This window comes from Protopterus annectens, chromosome 4.part0, assembly GCF_019279795.1.
Source record: "Protopterus annectens isolate FY-2018-M chromosome 4.part0, PAN1.0, whole genome shotgun sequence".
NCBI lineage: Eukaryota > Metazoa > Chordata > Ceratodontiformes > Protopteridae > Protopterus > Protopterus annectens.
In genome coordinates, this window is record NC_056733.1 from 904424387 (window position 1) to 904441199 (window position 16813).

Sequence of the window (16813 nt, forward strand, 5' to 3'; positions counted from 1 at the left end):
TGGACTGATCTTGCCTTTTCCTTACCAGTACATGCTAACAGTTATTGGACTGATCTTGCCTTTTCCTTACCAGTACATGCTAACAGTTATTGGACTGATCTTGCCTTTTCCTTACCAGTACATGCTAACAGTTATTGGACTGATCTTGCCTTTTCCTTACCAGTACATGCTAACAGTTATTGGACTGATCTTGCCTTTTCCTTACCAGTACATGCTAACAGTTATTGGACTGATCTTGCCTTTTCCTTACCAGTACATGCTAACAGTTATTGGAATGATCTTGCCTTTTCCTTACCAGTACATGCTAACAGTTATTGGAATGATCTTGCCTTTTCCTTACCAGTACATGCTAACAGTTATTGGACTGATCTTGCCTTTTCCTTACCAGTACATGCTAACAGTTATTGGAATGATCTTGCCTTTTCCTTACCAGTATATGCTAACAGTTATTGGACTGATCTTGCCTTTTCCTTACCAGTACATGCTAACAGTTATTGGAATGATTTTGCCTTTTCCTTACCAGTACATGCTAACAGTTATTGGACTGATCTTGCCTTTTCCTTACCAGTACATGCTAACAGTTATTGGAATGATCTTGCCTTTTCCTTACCAGTACATGCTAACAGTTATTGGAATGATCTTGCCTTTTCCTTACCAGTACATGCTAACAGTTATTGGAATGATCTTGCCTTTTCCTTACCAGTACATGCTAACAGTTATTGGACTGATCTTGCCTTTTCCTTACCAGTACATGCTAACAGTTATTGGACTGATCTTGCCTTTTCCTTACCAGTACATGCTAACAGTTATTGGACTGATCTTGCCTTTTCCTTACCAGTACATGCTAACAGTTATTGGACTGATCTTGCCTTTTCCTTACCAGTACATGCTAACAGTTATTGGACTGATCTTGCCTTTTCCTTACCAGTACATGCTAACAGTTATTGGACTGATCTTGCCTTTTCCTTACCAGTACATGCTAACAGTTATTGGACTGATCTTGCCTTTTCCTTACCAGTACATGCTAACAGTTATTGGAATGATCTTGCCTTTTCCTTACCAGTACATGCTAACAGTTATTGGAATGATCTTGCCTTTTCCTTACCAGTACATGCTAACAGTTATTGGACTGATCTTGCCTTTTCCTTACCAGTACATGCTAACAGTTATTGGACTGATCTTGCCTTTTCCTTACCAGTACATGCTAACAGTTATTGGACTGATCTTGCCTTTTCCTTACCAGTACATGCTAACAGTTATTGGAATGATTTTGCCTTTTCCTTACCAGTATATGCTAACAGTTATTGGACTGATCTTGCCTTTTCCTTACCAGTACATGCTAACAGTTATTGGAATGATTTTGCCTTTTCCTTACCAGTACATGCTAACAGTTATTGGACTGATCTTGCCTTTTCCTTACCAGTACATGCTAACAGTTACTGGAATGATTTTGCCTTTTCCTTACCAGTACATGCTAACAGTTATTGGACTGATCTTGCCTTTTCCTTACCAGTACATGCTAACAGTTATTGGACTGATCTTGCCTTTTCCTTACCAGTACATGCTAACAGTTATTGGAATGATTTTGCCTTTTCCTTACCAGTACATGCTAACAGTTATTGGACTGATCTTGCCTTTTCCTAACCAGTACATACTAACAGTTATTGGACTGATCTTGCCTTTTCCTTACCAGTACATGCTAACAGTTATTGGACTGATCTTGCCTTTTCCTTACCAGTACATGCTAACAGTTATTGGACTGATCTTGCCTTTTCCTTACCAGTACATGCTAACAGTTATTGGAATGATTTTGCCTTTTCCTTACCAGTACATGCTAACAGTTATTGGACTGATCTTGCCTTTTCCTTACCAGTACATGCTAACAGTTATTGGAATGATCTTGCCTTTTCCTTACCAGTACATGCTAGCAGTTATTGGAATGATCTTGCCTTTTCCTTACCAGTACATGCTAACAGTTATTGGAATGATCTTGCCTTTTCCTTACCAGTACATGCTAACAGTTATTGGAATGACCTTGCCTTTTCCTTACCAGTACATGCTAACAGTTATTGGACTGATCTTGCCTTTTCCTTACCAGTACATGCTAACAGTTACTGGAATGATTTTGCCTTTTCCTTACCAGTACATTCTAACAGTTATTGGAATGATCTTGCCTTTTCCCTACCAGTACATGCTAACAGTTATTGGACTGATCTTGCCTTTTCCTTACCAGTACATGCTAACAGTTATTGGAATGATCTTGCCTTTTCCTTACCAGTACATGCTAACAGTTATTGGACTGATCTTGCCTTTTCCTTACCAGTACATGCTAACAGTTATTGGACTGATCTTGCCTTTTCCTTACCAGTACATGCTAACAGTTATTGGACTGATCTTGCCTTTTCCTTACCAGTACATGCTAACAGTTATTGGAATGATTTTGCCTTTTCCTTACCAGTACATGCTAACAGTTATTGGACTGATCTTGCCTTTTCCTTACCAGTACATGCTAACAGTTATTGGACTGATCTTGCCTTTTCCTTACCAGTACATGCTAACAGTTATTGGACTGATCTTGCCTTTTCCTTACCAGTACATGCTAACAGTTATTGGAATGATCTTGCCTTTTCCTTACCAGTACATGCTAACAGTTATTGGACTGATCTTGCCTTTTCCTTACCAGTACATGCTAACAGTTATTGGACTGATCTTGCCTTTTCCTTACCAGTACATGCTAACAGTTATTGGACTGATCTTGCCTTTTCCTTACCAGTACATGCTAACAGTTATTGGAATGATCTTGCCTTTTCCTTACCAGTACATGCTAACAGTTATTGGACTGATCTTGCCTTTTCCTTACCAGTACATGCTAACAGTTATTGGACTGATCTTGCCTTTTCCTTACCAGTACATGCTAACAGTTATTGGACTGATCTTGCCTTTTCCTTACCAGTACATGCTAACAGTTATTGGACTGATCTTGCCTTTTCCTTACCAGTACATGCTAACAGTTATTGGACTAATCTTGCCTTTTCCTTACCAGTACATGCTAACAGTTACTGGAATGATTTTGCCTTTTCCTTACCAGTACATGCTAACAGTTATTGGAATGATTTTGCCTTTTCCTTACCAGTACATGCTAACAGTTATTGGACTGATCTTGCCTTTTCCTTACCAGTACATGCTAACAGTTATTGGAATGATCTTGCCTTTTCCTTACCAGTACATGCTAACAGTTATTGGACTGATCTTGCCTTTTCCTTACCAGTACATGCTAACAGTTATTGGAATGATCTTGCCTTTTCCTTACCAGTACATACTAACAGTTATTGGAATGACCTTGCCTTTTCCTTACCAGTACATGCTAACAGTTATTGGAATGATTTTGCCTTTTCCTTACCAGTACATGCTAACAGTTATTGGACTGATCTTGCCTTTTCCTTACCAGTACATGCTAACAGTTATTGGAATGATCTTGCCTTTTCCTTACCAGTACATGCTAACAGTTATTGGACTGATCTTGCCTTTTCCTTACCAGTACATGCTAACAGTTATTGGAATGATCTTGCCTTTTCCTTACCAGTACATGCTAACAGTTATTGGAATGATTTTGCCTTTTCCTTACCAGTACATGCTAACCGTTATTGGACTGATCTTGCCTTTTCCTTACCAGTACATGCTAACAGTTATTGGAATGATTTTGCCTTTTCCTTACCAGTACATGCTAACAGTTATTGGACTGATCTTGCCTTTTCCTTACCAGTACATGCTAACAGTTATTGGACTGATCTTGCCTTTTCCTTACCAGTACATGCTAACAGTTATTGGAATGATCTTGCCTTTTCCTTACCAGTACATGCTAACAGTTATTGAATGATCTTGCCTTTTCCTTACCAGTACATGCTAACAGTTATTGGACTGATCTTGCCTTTTCCTTACCAGTACATGCTAACAGTTATTGGACTGATCTTGCCTTTTCCTTACCAGTACATGCTAACAGTTATTGGAATGATTTTGCCTTTTCCTTACCAGTACATGCTAACAGTTATTGGACTGATCTTGCCTTTTCCTTACCAGTACATGCTAACAGTTATTGGACTGATCTTGCCTTTTCCTTACCAGTACATGCTAACAGTTATTGGAATGATCTTGCCTTTTCCTTACCAGTACATGCTAACAGTTATTGGAATGATCTTGCCTTTTCCTTACCAGTACATGCTAACAGTTATTGGACTGATCTTGCCTTTTCCTTACCAGTACATGCTAACAGTTATTGGACTGATCTTGCCTTTTCCTTACCAGTACATGCTAACAGTTACTGGAATGATTTTGCCTTTTCCTTACCAGTACATGCTAACAGTTATTGGAATGATCTTGCCTTTTCCTTACCAGTACATGCTAACAGTTATTGGACTGATCTTGCCTTTTCCTTACCAGTACATGCTAACAGTTACTGGACTGATCTTGCCTTTTCCTTACCAGTACATGCTAACAGTTATTGGACTGATCTTGCCTTTTCCTTACCAGTACATGCTAACAGTTATTGGACTGATCTTGCCTTTTCCTTACCAGTACATGCTAACAGTTATTGGAATGACCTTGCCTTTTCCTTAAGAGACACCTTAAAAGCCTTCCATAACCCTGCAAACTGTTCACTCCCCTATTTTTCTTTCACTTATACCATTTTTACCTTATTTTCATTTGCATTAAATAAATATTCTCTATCCTTACTTCTAAACCCTTTATGATTTTGCTTACTTACTCACAGCCCAAGACTATCATAGTCATGCCACACTGCTCTAAGTACGCATGGAGAAAGCCTTGTTTTTAACCAAGAGTACTGCATTACCATTTTAAGCCAACAGGAATCTTAAATCTGTCCTTAATTTTACACTTACTTTTCATCTGTTTTTAACCTTACAAACAGTAGTAGTCATCAATAAAATGGAACAAACCACATTCAGAGGGCCGTTACCTGATGTTCTGTCCCATTCTTACCTAGCCATGATCTCTAGTTATATAAATACATTTTCAGGGTTTCTCCTAAAACCAAGTCATAAGCATAGTGGGATTAAGAATAAAACAGTGAAAACATGTTTACCACAGAAAGCTAGAAGAAGGTGCCTGGTAACCAAGTACTTTAAGGTCCATTAGCCATGTAGAATTACAGCCCTAACTCACATCACTAACCTGTCCCTTTCCTCAAGTATTAAGACTTAAAGAAACAAATGTCATCCTTCTGTCACAGATGGCATTGAGACAAAAATAACCAGCCAGTTTCACTTGTCTTACTAGTGACAAAGTTCAAGGCCCTCACACACTCATTAACCACATAGTCATGTTAAATATGGCTTATGATGTGGTGAAAGGCACTAATGTAAGCACTGAATCACCGGGACTGCACTGGTCACGTTCATGAATGCAGCTTGCTTTAGCATTCGTCAAAGCAAATGTACTTCTCTGTCCATCTCAGAAAAGCAACAGATGCAATATGTCATCCACTATAACCAGGTAAATTGCTAAATACACTAGGAGTTAAATGCAGATGCACCTGGAGGCGTCACTCGGATTTAATGAGCTAAACAGCTCTCAACTGCTCATTTTGACATGGCTACTCCGCTGTAGCCAGTCACAGCTCTGACTGATTCGGTAATAGAAGCTTCAGACAAAGTTCAGATTACTTGCCTTACAAGTTTATCATAATCTGCAATTAACATTTTCCACTGCCTCTCTGACCCTATGAGCATCTTAAGACACCAGCCCAGGTCAGTTTCTTTTATTTTTTATAGTAACTCCATAATTCTGGAAAAGACAGGTCTGAATGCTATAATATGTACTGATAACCTGGTTATTCCATAGTCTGACCCACCCCTACTGCCCTGCATACACCTGATCTTGGTACTCTGGTCACCCTGATTACACTCGCACAGGACTCCAATTAAAGTAAAAAAGGATAAAAGCTATGTTTAGCAGTGCTACTACCAAGGCCAAACTGGAACATTACACTCCCAACAGAAGAAACTTGTCCATCAAGTCAAATATATATTTATTTAACTTTTTTGGTGATACTGAAGACATAATAATACAAAACACGTAAACATATTACTCTGCATAATCCACATCCACTACAAATGGAAATATCGTTTTTCATACTCGAGTTATACAACTCGCTTCACAAAACTTCACGCTGACACGACATTCTTATTTTGGAGCTGTTATTGTACACATCATTATATCCATTACATGTAGCTGTACTACAACATTCTTCATAAACACAGCACAAGCTTATAAAACTCATGCCCACAGTTGTTTGTGCCATCATACTTTGCTGATCTTTCTTAATGGTATACAAAACGAAAGGATATTTCTTACTCATAAAAATAAGCAATTTGTATATACCCCATATGTTTACTTTTTATTTACTTGTGTGTGTGTGTGTGTGTGTGTGTGTGTGTGTGTGTGTGTGTGTGCAGCGTGCTGCGGCAGGCAGGCGCTGTGTGCACAGCAGGTAAGGCTGTGTGTGTGTGTGTGTGTGTAAGTGTGTGTGTGTAAGTGTATGTGTGTAAGTGTGTGTGTGTAAGTGTGTGTGTGTGTGTGTGTGTGTGTGTGTGTGTGTGTGTGTGTGTGTGTGTGTGTATGTGTGTATGTGTATGTGTGTGTGTATGTGTTTGTATGTGTGTTTGTGTGTGTGTGTGTGTGTGTGTGTGTGTGTGTGTGTGCGTGTGTGTGCAGGCTATGCAGGTGTGTGCGTGCGTGTACAGACATATACATTTACCTAAACACACACAGGTGCGAAATGCACTGCTACACCTTAACCTACACAGTCTGATTCTTCTCTTAATGGCAAAACTCATCATATGTGATGCTTTTAGAAAGGAGATGCCTCTAACATCCTCAGAGTTCTGCATCAGCACAGAGGCAAACACACCTGAACTAATGCTCTCAGAAAATGAATACGGTATCGACCATATTTTCTGTTTTTAAAACAGATTTCATAAAAATACGCAGCATGCAACAAATCAATGCAAAAATCATGTTTTTTATTGTTAAAAAGCTCTCAACTGCTTGCTTTTGACATATCATTAAGATTATGAATTAACCTATTGTGGCCACTCTATTTTAGCCAGTCACGGCTCTGACTGATTCGGTAAAAGAGCTGTTCTGAAACAAACACCTACTGTCTTAGCGCAGCATGCGGTGCAATCATAAATCATAGCTCCAAACTGCAGCATGCAGTCCAATCATAAATCACAGCTCCAAACTGTAGCATGCAGACCAATCATGAATCACAGCTCCAAACTGCAGCATGCAGACCAATCATAAATCACAGCTCCAAACTGCAGCAAGCAGTCTAATCATAAATCACAGCTCTGAACTGCAGCATGAAGACCAATCATAAATCACAGCTCCAAACTGCAGCATGCGGTCCAATCATAAATCACAGCTCCAAACTGTAGCATGCAGACCAATCATGAATCACAGCTCCAAACTGCAGCATGCAGACCAGTCATAAATCACAGCTCCAAACTGCAGCACACAGACGAATTATAAATCACAGCTCCAAACTGCAGCACACAGACGAATTATAAATCACAGCTCCAAACTGCAGCACGCAGACCAATTATAAATCACAGCTCCAAACTGTAGCACGTAGACCAATCATAAATCACAGCTCCAAACTGCAGCAAGCAGTCTAATCATAAATCACAGCTCCAAACTGCGGCATGAAGACCAATCATAAATCACAGCTCCAAACTGCAGCAAGCAGACCAATCATAAATCACAGCTCCAAACTGCAGCAAGCAGTCTAATCATAAATCACAGCTCTGAACTGCAGCACGCGGGTCCAATCATAAATCACACCTCCGAGTTTTGTGACACCTAAGAGTTTAGCTAAAAAACTAGACTCATGCTGTGTAAGACTATTCAAAGGCTAGGTGAAATTTACAAACTGTCATATTAAGGGGTGCTTCAATAGATTCAAAAGAAACTTTATTGTCCTTTAGGAAACTCAAGTGCTACCCAAACAAAATTTCGAGTGTCAGCTCTTTTACAGGGAAAACAGCCCCACAAGCTGATGCACATGCTTGTACACTTTTTATACACACTGGACAACACTGACTTCTAGATGATTAACACATGAAAAGAAAAGTACACTATACGCAGAGGTGAGACTGGGTGATACTGCACATAAGAGTGTGATTGGAATTGCGCCTGAATGAGAATATATTAATTTTAGTCTGCAATAATTACTGCACAGAAAAAAAGGAAAAGAAGGAGACCATAACAATGTGTTATAGTGTTGATACATCCAGATTTATGTCTGCATTGAGTCTTATTATAGTTAGATAAAAAAACGTTCATGAATTTGTAGGTCCTGCAGTGGATACTCTGTAACCTTCTACTAGATGCAAGTTTAGTGAACCAACCACATGCTGGATAAGGAAATGTCACTCTGTATTTTGCAGGACATCTTTTTACATCTCATTTCTAAGAGCTCCTGTAAAGTAGGAACACTAGTGCCCACGACCTTTTCTGCTTTTATTATTATTCTTTGCAGCTTCTTCCTTTCAGCCATTGTGCTGTTACCGAACCATGCAGTGCAGCTGCTGGTGATAATGCTCTGGATGGCTCCTCTGTAGAAGGTATTTAGAGCATTCATAGAGAGCTTTGTTTTTCTAAGCCTTCTTAGGAAGTGTAGCCACTGGTGAGTTTTTTTAATTAGCTAGCCTGTGTTCGTACTCCAAGAAAAATCCTCCGATATGTGCACCCCCAGGAACTTTGTAGTTTGGACTCTTCTCCACCTCTTCACTGTTGATCTTGAGGGGCAGGTGCATGGCAGACCTTTTTCTGAAGTCAGTAATGATTTCTTTTGTTTTATTGACATTCATGTCCAAATTGTTGTTACACCATTTAAAGAGGGAGTTGACCTCATTCCTATACCCACTCTCTTCACCACCACTTATGAGTCCCACCACTGTGGTGTCATCTGCAAATTTGATGATGTGGTTGTTGCTATCTTTCACACAGCAGTCATGGGTAAGGACTGTGAACAGTACAGAACTCAGTACACAGCCCTGGGGTGCTCGGTGTTGATTGTAATACTCCGTAAAGTGTTGCTACCAACACGTCCTTTGTGGTCTTCCAGTCAGGAAATAGAGGATCCTGTTGCACAGCCCTTTATTTATGCCAAGGTTGATTAGCTTTTATAGGTTCACAGGTAGGTACTAGGCTATCGGCCCAAGGGCCTACGTAAGCCTAGCCAACAAGGTTCCCTGGCTTACGGCACCCAAGAAAGTTATTGAGCAGAGACACAGAAGTGATCCTATAAGTTGCACTGAAATCATTGTATTGAATGCGGAACTGAAATCTATAAACAACAGCCTGGCAAAGTTGTTCTCTTCAAGATGCTCCAATGTGAGGTGAAGTGCCACCGAAATGGCAACAGCAGTTGATCTGTTTGCCCGATAGGCAAACTGCAGCGGGTCATAGGATTGGGGTAGTACTGTAGTCAAATGCCTTTTAACCAGTCTTATCATTTACAACCAAAAAAGGAGGCAGACTTAAGCCACATGAGGACATATGCTATATGGTACATAGAGCAACTGCCCTCAGCAATCACAGATAGTTTAAAAATCATGACACTCATACAATACACATACAAGCTTACAGACAAGCTAAAAGGTTAGAGATATTGTCTATTCTGCTTACTGTACACACATTTTACCAAATGTCAGATGCATTTTTTGTGAAATATGTCTTACAGTGACTTACAGTGGCAGCATATTAATTTGAGGTATAATTAATTTCTGAGTGAACCAACTGCTCTAGGCAGTACTAGGATTTGCTGTGTCTGCAGTTGCTGAACATTTCATGTTTTTGTTTATAATTTTTAGTTCAGATCTTCTGTAAACTGGTCAGTACAAGGAGGTTTTCTAGTGACATTTCAGTAACTAAACAAAGTTCTTAGCATAATAAAGATGCATTTACCACACTGTAGACCATGTTACACCACAGACATTGATATGTTTAACATGTACACTGCATGCCTAATCCTTTCACATGTACACTGTATGCCTAATCCTTTAACATGTACACTGTATGTCTAATCCTTTAACATGTGCACTGTATGCCTAAACCTTTAACATGTGCACTGTATGTCTAATCCTTTAACATGTGCACTGTATGTCTAATCTTTTAACATGTGCACTGTATGCCTAATCCTTTAACATGTGCACTGTACGCCTAATCCTTTAACATGTGTACTGCATGTCTAATCCTTTAACATGTACACCGTATGTCTAATCCTGGTTTTAAGAACTGTAAGGCACAGACACGAACTACTGCTGCATTGCTAGTACAAGCATTAGTTTACCTGTACAGTATCTGAATTATACAAGTATGTAAACTGCTGGAGGTGGGCACAGTACCTGTGCATTATCTGAATTGTACAAGCATGTACACTGCTGGGGGGGGAGCAGAGTACCTGCGCAGTATCCGAATTGTACACGTATGCACACTGCTGGGGGCACAGTACCTCTGCAGTATTGGAATTATACAAGTATGTAAACTGCTGGAGGTGGGCACAGTACCTGTGCAGTATCCAAACTGTATAAGTATGTATACTGCTGGGACACAGTACCACTGCAGTACTGGAAGTGTATAATTATGTACACTGATGGGAGGGGGGGCAGAGTACCTGTGCAGTATCCAAACTGTATAAGTATGTATACTGCTGGGACACAGTACCACTGCAGTATTGGAAGTGTATAATTATGTACACTGATGGGAGGGGGGGCAGAGTACCTGTGCAGTATCCAAACTGTATAAGTATGTATACTGCTGGGACACAGTACCACTGCAGTATTGGAAGTGTATAATTATGTACACTGATGGGAGGGGGGGGGCAGAGTACCTGTGCAGTATCCAAACTGTATAAGTATGTATACTGCTGGGACACAGTACCACTGCAGTATTGGAAGTGTATAATTATGTACACTGATGGGAGGGGGGGGCACAGTACCTGTGCAGTATCCAAACTGTATAAGTATGTATACTGCTGGGACACAGTACCACTGCAGTATTGGAAGTGTATAATTATGTACACTGATGGGAGGGGGGGGCACAGTACCTGTGCAGTATCCAAACTGTATAAGTATGTATACTGCTGGGGGCACAGTACCACTGCAGTATTGGAAGTGTATAATTATGTACACTGATGGGAGGGGGGGGCACAGTACCTGTGCAGTATCCAAACTGTATAAGTATGTATACTGCTGGGACACAGTACCACTGCAGTATTGGAAGTGTATAATTATGTACACTGATGGGAGGGGGGGGCACAGTACCTGTGCAGTATCCAAACTGTATAAGTATGTATACTGCTGGGGGCACAGTACCACTGCAGTATTGGAAGTGTATAATTATGTACACTGATGGGAGGGGGGGGCACAGTACCTGTGCAGTATCCAAACTGTATAAGTATGTATACTGCTGGGACACAGTACCACTGCAGTATTGGAAGTGTATAATTATGTACACTGATGGGAGGGGGGGCAGAGTACCTGTGCAGAATTATACAAACATGTACACTGATGGGAAGCGGGGCAGAGTACCTGTGCAGAATTATACAAACATGTACACTGATGGATGTAGCACAGTAGCGGTGCTGTGTCTGAATTAAATGATGTACCTACACTGCTTGTGGATCATGATACAGCATTGCTACTTCACAGTGCTTGATTTTTCCAGTCTGGTTCTCAACAAGGGTACCTCCTGTATGGAGTATGCACTTCCTCCCTGTGTCTGCATGGCTTGTGGGTGCTCTGTTTAGTATTTATTTTCTCCCTGTGGGTGCCTTCTGTGTGGCACATGCACTTCATTCCTGTGTCTGCATGGGCTGTAGGTGCTTTCTGTGTGGAGTATGCACTTCCTCCCCATGTCTGCATGGGCTGCGGATACTTTCTGTGTGAAGTACGCACTTCCTTCCCATGTCTGCATGGGCTGTTGCCAGGTGGATCAGTTTTCATCCACTTCCTAATTGCATGTCACTAATGAGCTGAAGAAACTTTTTATTGTTTAGGTGCACGGGTGTGTGTGTGTGTATGTACTCTCCCTGTAATGGGTTGGAGCACCATTCAGGAAAAATCCTATGCCTTGTGCTGTCTGAGTGCTGGTACAGACTCCAGCTCACCAATGACCCTGTCTTGGATGCTGGTACAGACTCCAGCTCACCAATGACCCTGTCTGAGTGCTGGTACAGACTCCAGCTCACCAATGACCCTGTCTGAGTGCTGGTACAGACTCCAGCTCACCAATGACCCTGTCTTGGATGCTGGTACAGACTCCAGCTCACCAATGACCCTGTCTGAGTGCTGGTACAGACTCCAGCTCACCAATGACCCTGTCTGAGTGCTGGTACAGACTCCAGCTCACCAATGACCCTGTCTGAGTGCTGGTACAGACTCCAGCTCACCAATGACCCTGTCTTGGATCCCAGTAGGAATAAGGGAATTAATGAATGAATTGACACTACTGAGAAAAAGCAGCAATTTTATGTAAAGGCAAAGCTTAGAAGCTAAAATTCTGGGCCTCCACTATAACTCCAAAAATGTTAATCGTTGTCTTCTTGTTTATATTCTGTAAGTAAACACATTATTTTTTTTTTTAAAGAATGCTTTTTAGAAATCAAACAATGATTAAAAGAATTCTAAGCCTAGATACATGCACAAAATGTTGACAATACTTTACCTAGCTAGGGTCAATACAACCACTAAGATTTATGAACTGAAACAAAATTAACAGGACATTTTAAAGAGCAGAGCTAAACAAAACATAAACTAACTTCACGTAACTCACACCATGGGGGGATTGTGAAATTTAAAATTTTAAGTCTGATCTTAAAACAAAGAAGAAGCTTGGTTCCAAGAACAGCTAAGTGGTCTTTACTCTGTAGAGGTTTTTAACATATTAGTTTTACAGAATTGGGATAATAGTAAACATATTTGTGTTCCTCCCAGTAGAACTACATACTATTAAAAAGCATAACAACCTTTGTCACAATACTACAGTGATGACACACAGAACAACTGAAGTGATCCAATCAACTACAGCACAAATAAACAAGAGTACTCAGACAAAGCACTCAATTAAGTGTGCAAAAACTTACCGTTATCAATCATGCGCTGTTTTGTAAGAATCATTAGCAATCTGTCCACCTCGAAAACACCTACACCTGGTGTCAACACTACTGACATCTGCCCTGTCCGGTCAAAGTTGCGATTTATGTAGTGCTTGTCAAATACTGTCATAAAACAAAATGCAGACAAAAACTCTAACTAAACTGATGCACATTTTTTACAATTACTTTTGTAGCTACTATCACTTTACTGCCTTAGTGTCATATTAAATTGTGCGCCACAAGTTACAGTGTGAAACTAGTTTAAGCCCATAAATGGTACAGTGCTTCTACCGACAATTAACCATAACCTCCATGGTAACATGCTGGATGTCATAACAGAAGGCAGTAACATTTCAAGACAGGGATATGCAAACACAGGTCTGTCAGGAGAATGAACTGTCTGAATCTTATCATCACATTTTTCTCCCAAAAAAAAAAAATCAAAATGGGATTCAAACACTCATTTAAAATGTTTTTGTGGTGAGAAGGGGTTCAAAACACTCTACCCTACTTCACTTATTACAACTTAATGTTTGATGCATATCAGGATAAAGGAAATTTCATACCCCTTCAACAGTGGACCTTATGTGAACTGACTGTGCTTCACTGGAATGATCGTCACATGAAGTGACAAATGCTTTCACCGTCATCCAATACATATGAAAAAATTAACTAAAATAAAAAAGCTTTTAGCAATAAAAATACAAATTATCTGCACTGCTTCAATGTCTTTATACATTCTTACCATATCACCTGATCTATGGAAAGCAGAGTTTATTGCTCTCCACCAATCAACATTTGGCATCTGCTACCAGAAGTTCCGAGGTTCAGAGATGACTGTACACCATGACAGTGCCTGCTATGCCGTCACATATTACTAGACAAGTAGCCAGTCTGCTCATCTCCTGTCACTAACAAAGGCCATCCTGCAAATCAAAAGCAATGATGACGATTTGATTCCCTCCACTGAAAACAAATGATGCACTGGTTACACACCAGCTCAGTTTACATACTGGTACACACAAGCTCAATTTACATACTGGTACAGACCTGCTCAATTTACATACTAGCACATACCCACTCAATTTACTTACTGCTCCACACCCACTCAATGTACGTACTGATACACACCTGCTCAATTTACATACTGGTACACACAAGCTCAATTTACATACTGGTACACACCTGCTCAATTTACATACTGGTGCACACCTGCTCAATTTACATACTGGTGCACACTCACTCAATTTACATAGGAATTCAACAGCCAAAGCTGGTCATACGAACCATCTGCCAATGGTGAAAGGAGGAGGGCCCTCTTTAGAGGTCAACTGATACTGTAACAACATGCATGTTACATCTAGCAACAGTGGCTGGGGTCCTATAACAAGCATGATCCCCAGCAGTACAACCACCCAGATGAAACAAGAGTACTGTGGACTCAAATGACTGTGGTGACCAAGTCTCTCCTAGGATGATCAAGTAAGTCGAGGAGGCAGCTACTCCTAAACAGAAACAGACTGGAATGTAGCCACAGGAAGTGCGTGGGAAGCCCAGGGCAAACAGAACTACCCAATTACCAGCCATAAGGAGTGGACCAACTGAAAACCCTCTTCTCACAGATGCTAGGACATAAACTCTTCACTTATTCAACTCAGAAAGTACAGTTGTGTACACTTACCATAAATGTAGATGTTTGATTGTACTCACTGTTGCAGTCATAACATTTGGGTTATCTGCTTGCAGTAGCCCTCAGTCGGCCTGATTATCAAAGTCTTGGGTCCTACGTTGGTTGCTGTCTCATCTTCCGTGAAGTCAGGTAGTCAGAGGTATAAAGCATGCAGCCGATGCCATTACATCAGTTTTTCTTGCCCCAGATGTCAGGTGCCCCGCTTAATGGGAAGCAATTAAATATATATATATGTATACACAAGGTTATACCTCCAACAAAAAGCAAATACACCAAAAAGCTTTTAAGTACAGTAAAGGAGAATAGAGATATAGCCAAAATAAGTCAGGGGGCTGGAGGGAGGGTAACCAGGACTGCAACAGTGAATACACTCGAACATCTACATTTATGGTAAGTGTACACAACTGTACTATGTTCTTAATGTTTCACTGTTGCAGTCATCACATTTGGGTAGATTCCCAAAGCTAAGGAGGAATTCAGATAGCATTAGGACCAGCTATAAGGCCCTGCAGGACTGCAGTGGGAAAGCCAGCTCTGGATTTAGAGAAAATTGGCAAATGGTAATGCTTGGTGAAGGTATGTACAGGACTCAAAGTAGCAGCTTCTAGGATGTCTCTGGTAGGGACACCTCTGAGAAAGGCTGTAGAGGTAGATGCAGCCCTGGTTGAATGGGGTCTAATCCCCTGTGGGATAGGTTTTCCATGGTGCTTATAGCAGAAATGAATGCAATGGCCTATCCATTTAGAATGGTTTGCTTTGAAATAGCCTTCCCCTTTGCCCCTGCAGCAAATGCTACCAGCAGTTGTTCAGATTTCCTTTGAGGTTTAGACCTGTCCAAGTAAAATCTAAGTTGTCTGTGCACATCTAAGGAGTGCAGTATCCGTTCCCCTTTGTTCTGTGGATTAGAAAAGAAAGTTGGCAAATGAATGGACCGATTAAGAGCCACACTGAATGCCACCTTGGACATGAAGGAGGGTTTGGTCCTGAGGGACACCCTGTCCGCATGAAAGATGATGAAAGGCTCCACTGCCATAAGGGCCTGTAATTTAGATACCCTTCTTGCTGAAGTGATTGCTAAAAGGAAAGCTGTTTTCCAAGAAAGGAATTTTAACTCTGCTGTTGCAGCTGGCTCAAAAGGAGGAAGAGTGAGTTTTTCCAATACAAAATTAAGGTCCGAGGCTGGAGTTGGGGCTTTCCTGGATGGTTTTAAGTTTTTTGCCCCTCTGAGGAACTGCTTGAGCACTGGGTGAGAAAAGAGGGGTGGTTCCGTGTTGTAATCAGCTGAAATGGCTGAGGCATGAATTTTGACGGAGGAAAAGGAAAGGCCCTTGTGAAGCATCTCAGTTAAGTATTGAAGAATCTGAGGTAAATTGGGTGCTGCTGTGGCCATCCCTTGAGTTTGGTTCCAGGCACAGAATCTTTTCCATTTTTCAGCATAAGATTTTCTAGTACTAGGCCTCCTTGCCTCCAAAATGACATCCAACACTTGTTTACTGAGGGATGGTAACAGAGAGATTAGGTAAGTAGCCAGGTTGCCAGGTTCAGGGTTTGAAGCTGGGGTGCAGAATCTGGCTCTCCTGCTGAGACAGCAGGGTAGGGGTCTGAGGTAGGTGCCATGGGGCCAGCTGTGACACACTGCGCAAGAGGGGATACCAGTGTTGGCGTGCCCTTAGCTTGTCCTGTTTGATCTTTACTAGTACTTTGGAGAGGAGAGGCAGAGGGGGAAAGGCATAAACTGAAAGATTTTTCCAGCTGAAGGACAGAACATCCACTTTCCAAGCTTGTTTGTGGGAAGTCCTTGTGCAGAATTTGTCCAATTGGTAGTTCTGGGGGGAGGAAAACAGGTCTGTATCTGGGATCCCCCATTTGTTGATCAACATGTTGAAAATCTTTGGTTCCATTTTCCACTCGTGTGGGTCCATGAGATTTCTGCTTAGTTAGTC

At 41.0% G+C, this 16813-nt stretch overlaps 1 protein-coding gene across 1 annotated transcript in view; it reads right to left on the reverse strand.

Annotated features, from left to right (window-relative positions):
* Positions 1-16813, reverse strand: part of DEPDC5 (DEP domain containing 5, GATOR1 subcomplex subunit) — a 2513958-nt gene that overhangs the window by 1848039 nt on the left and 649106 nt on the right. Inside the window, exon 15 of the mRNA XM_044068865.1 lies at positions 13169-13303. Within this exon, the coding sequence (XP_043924800.1) occupies positions 13169-13303 (135 nt within the window). The remainder of the gene's footprint in view (positions 1-13168; positions 13304-16813) is intronic.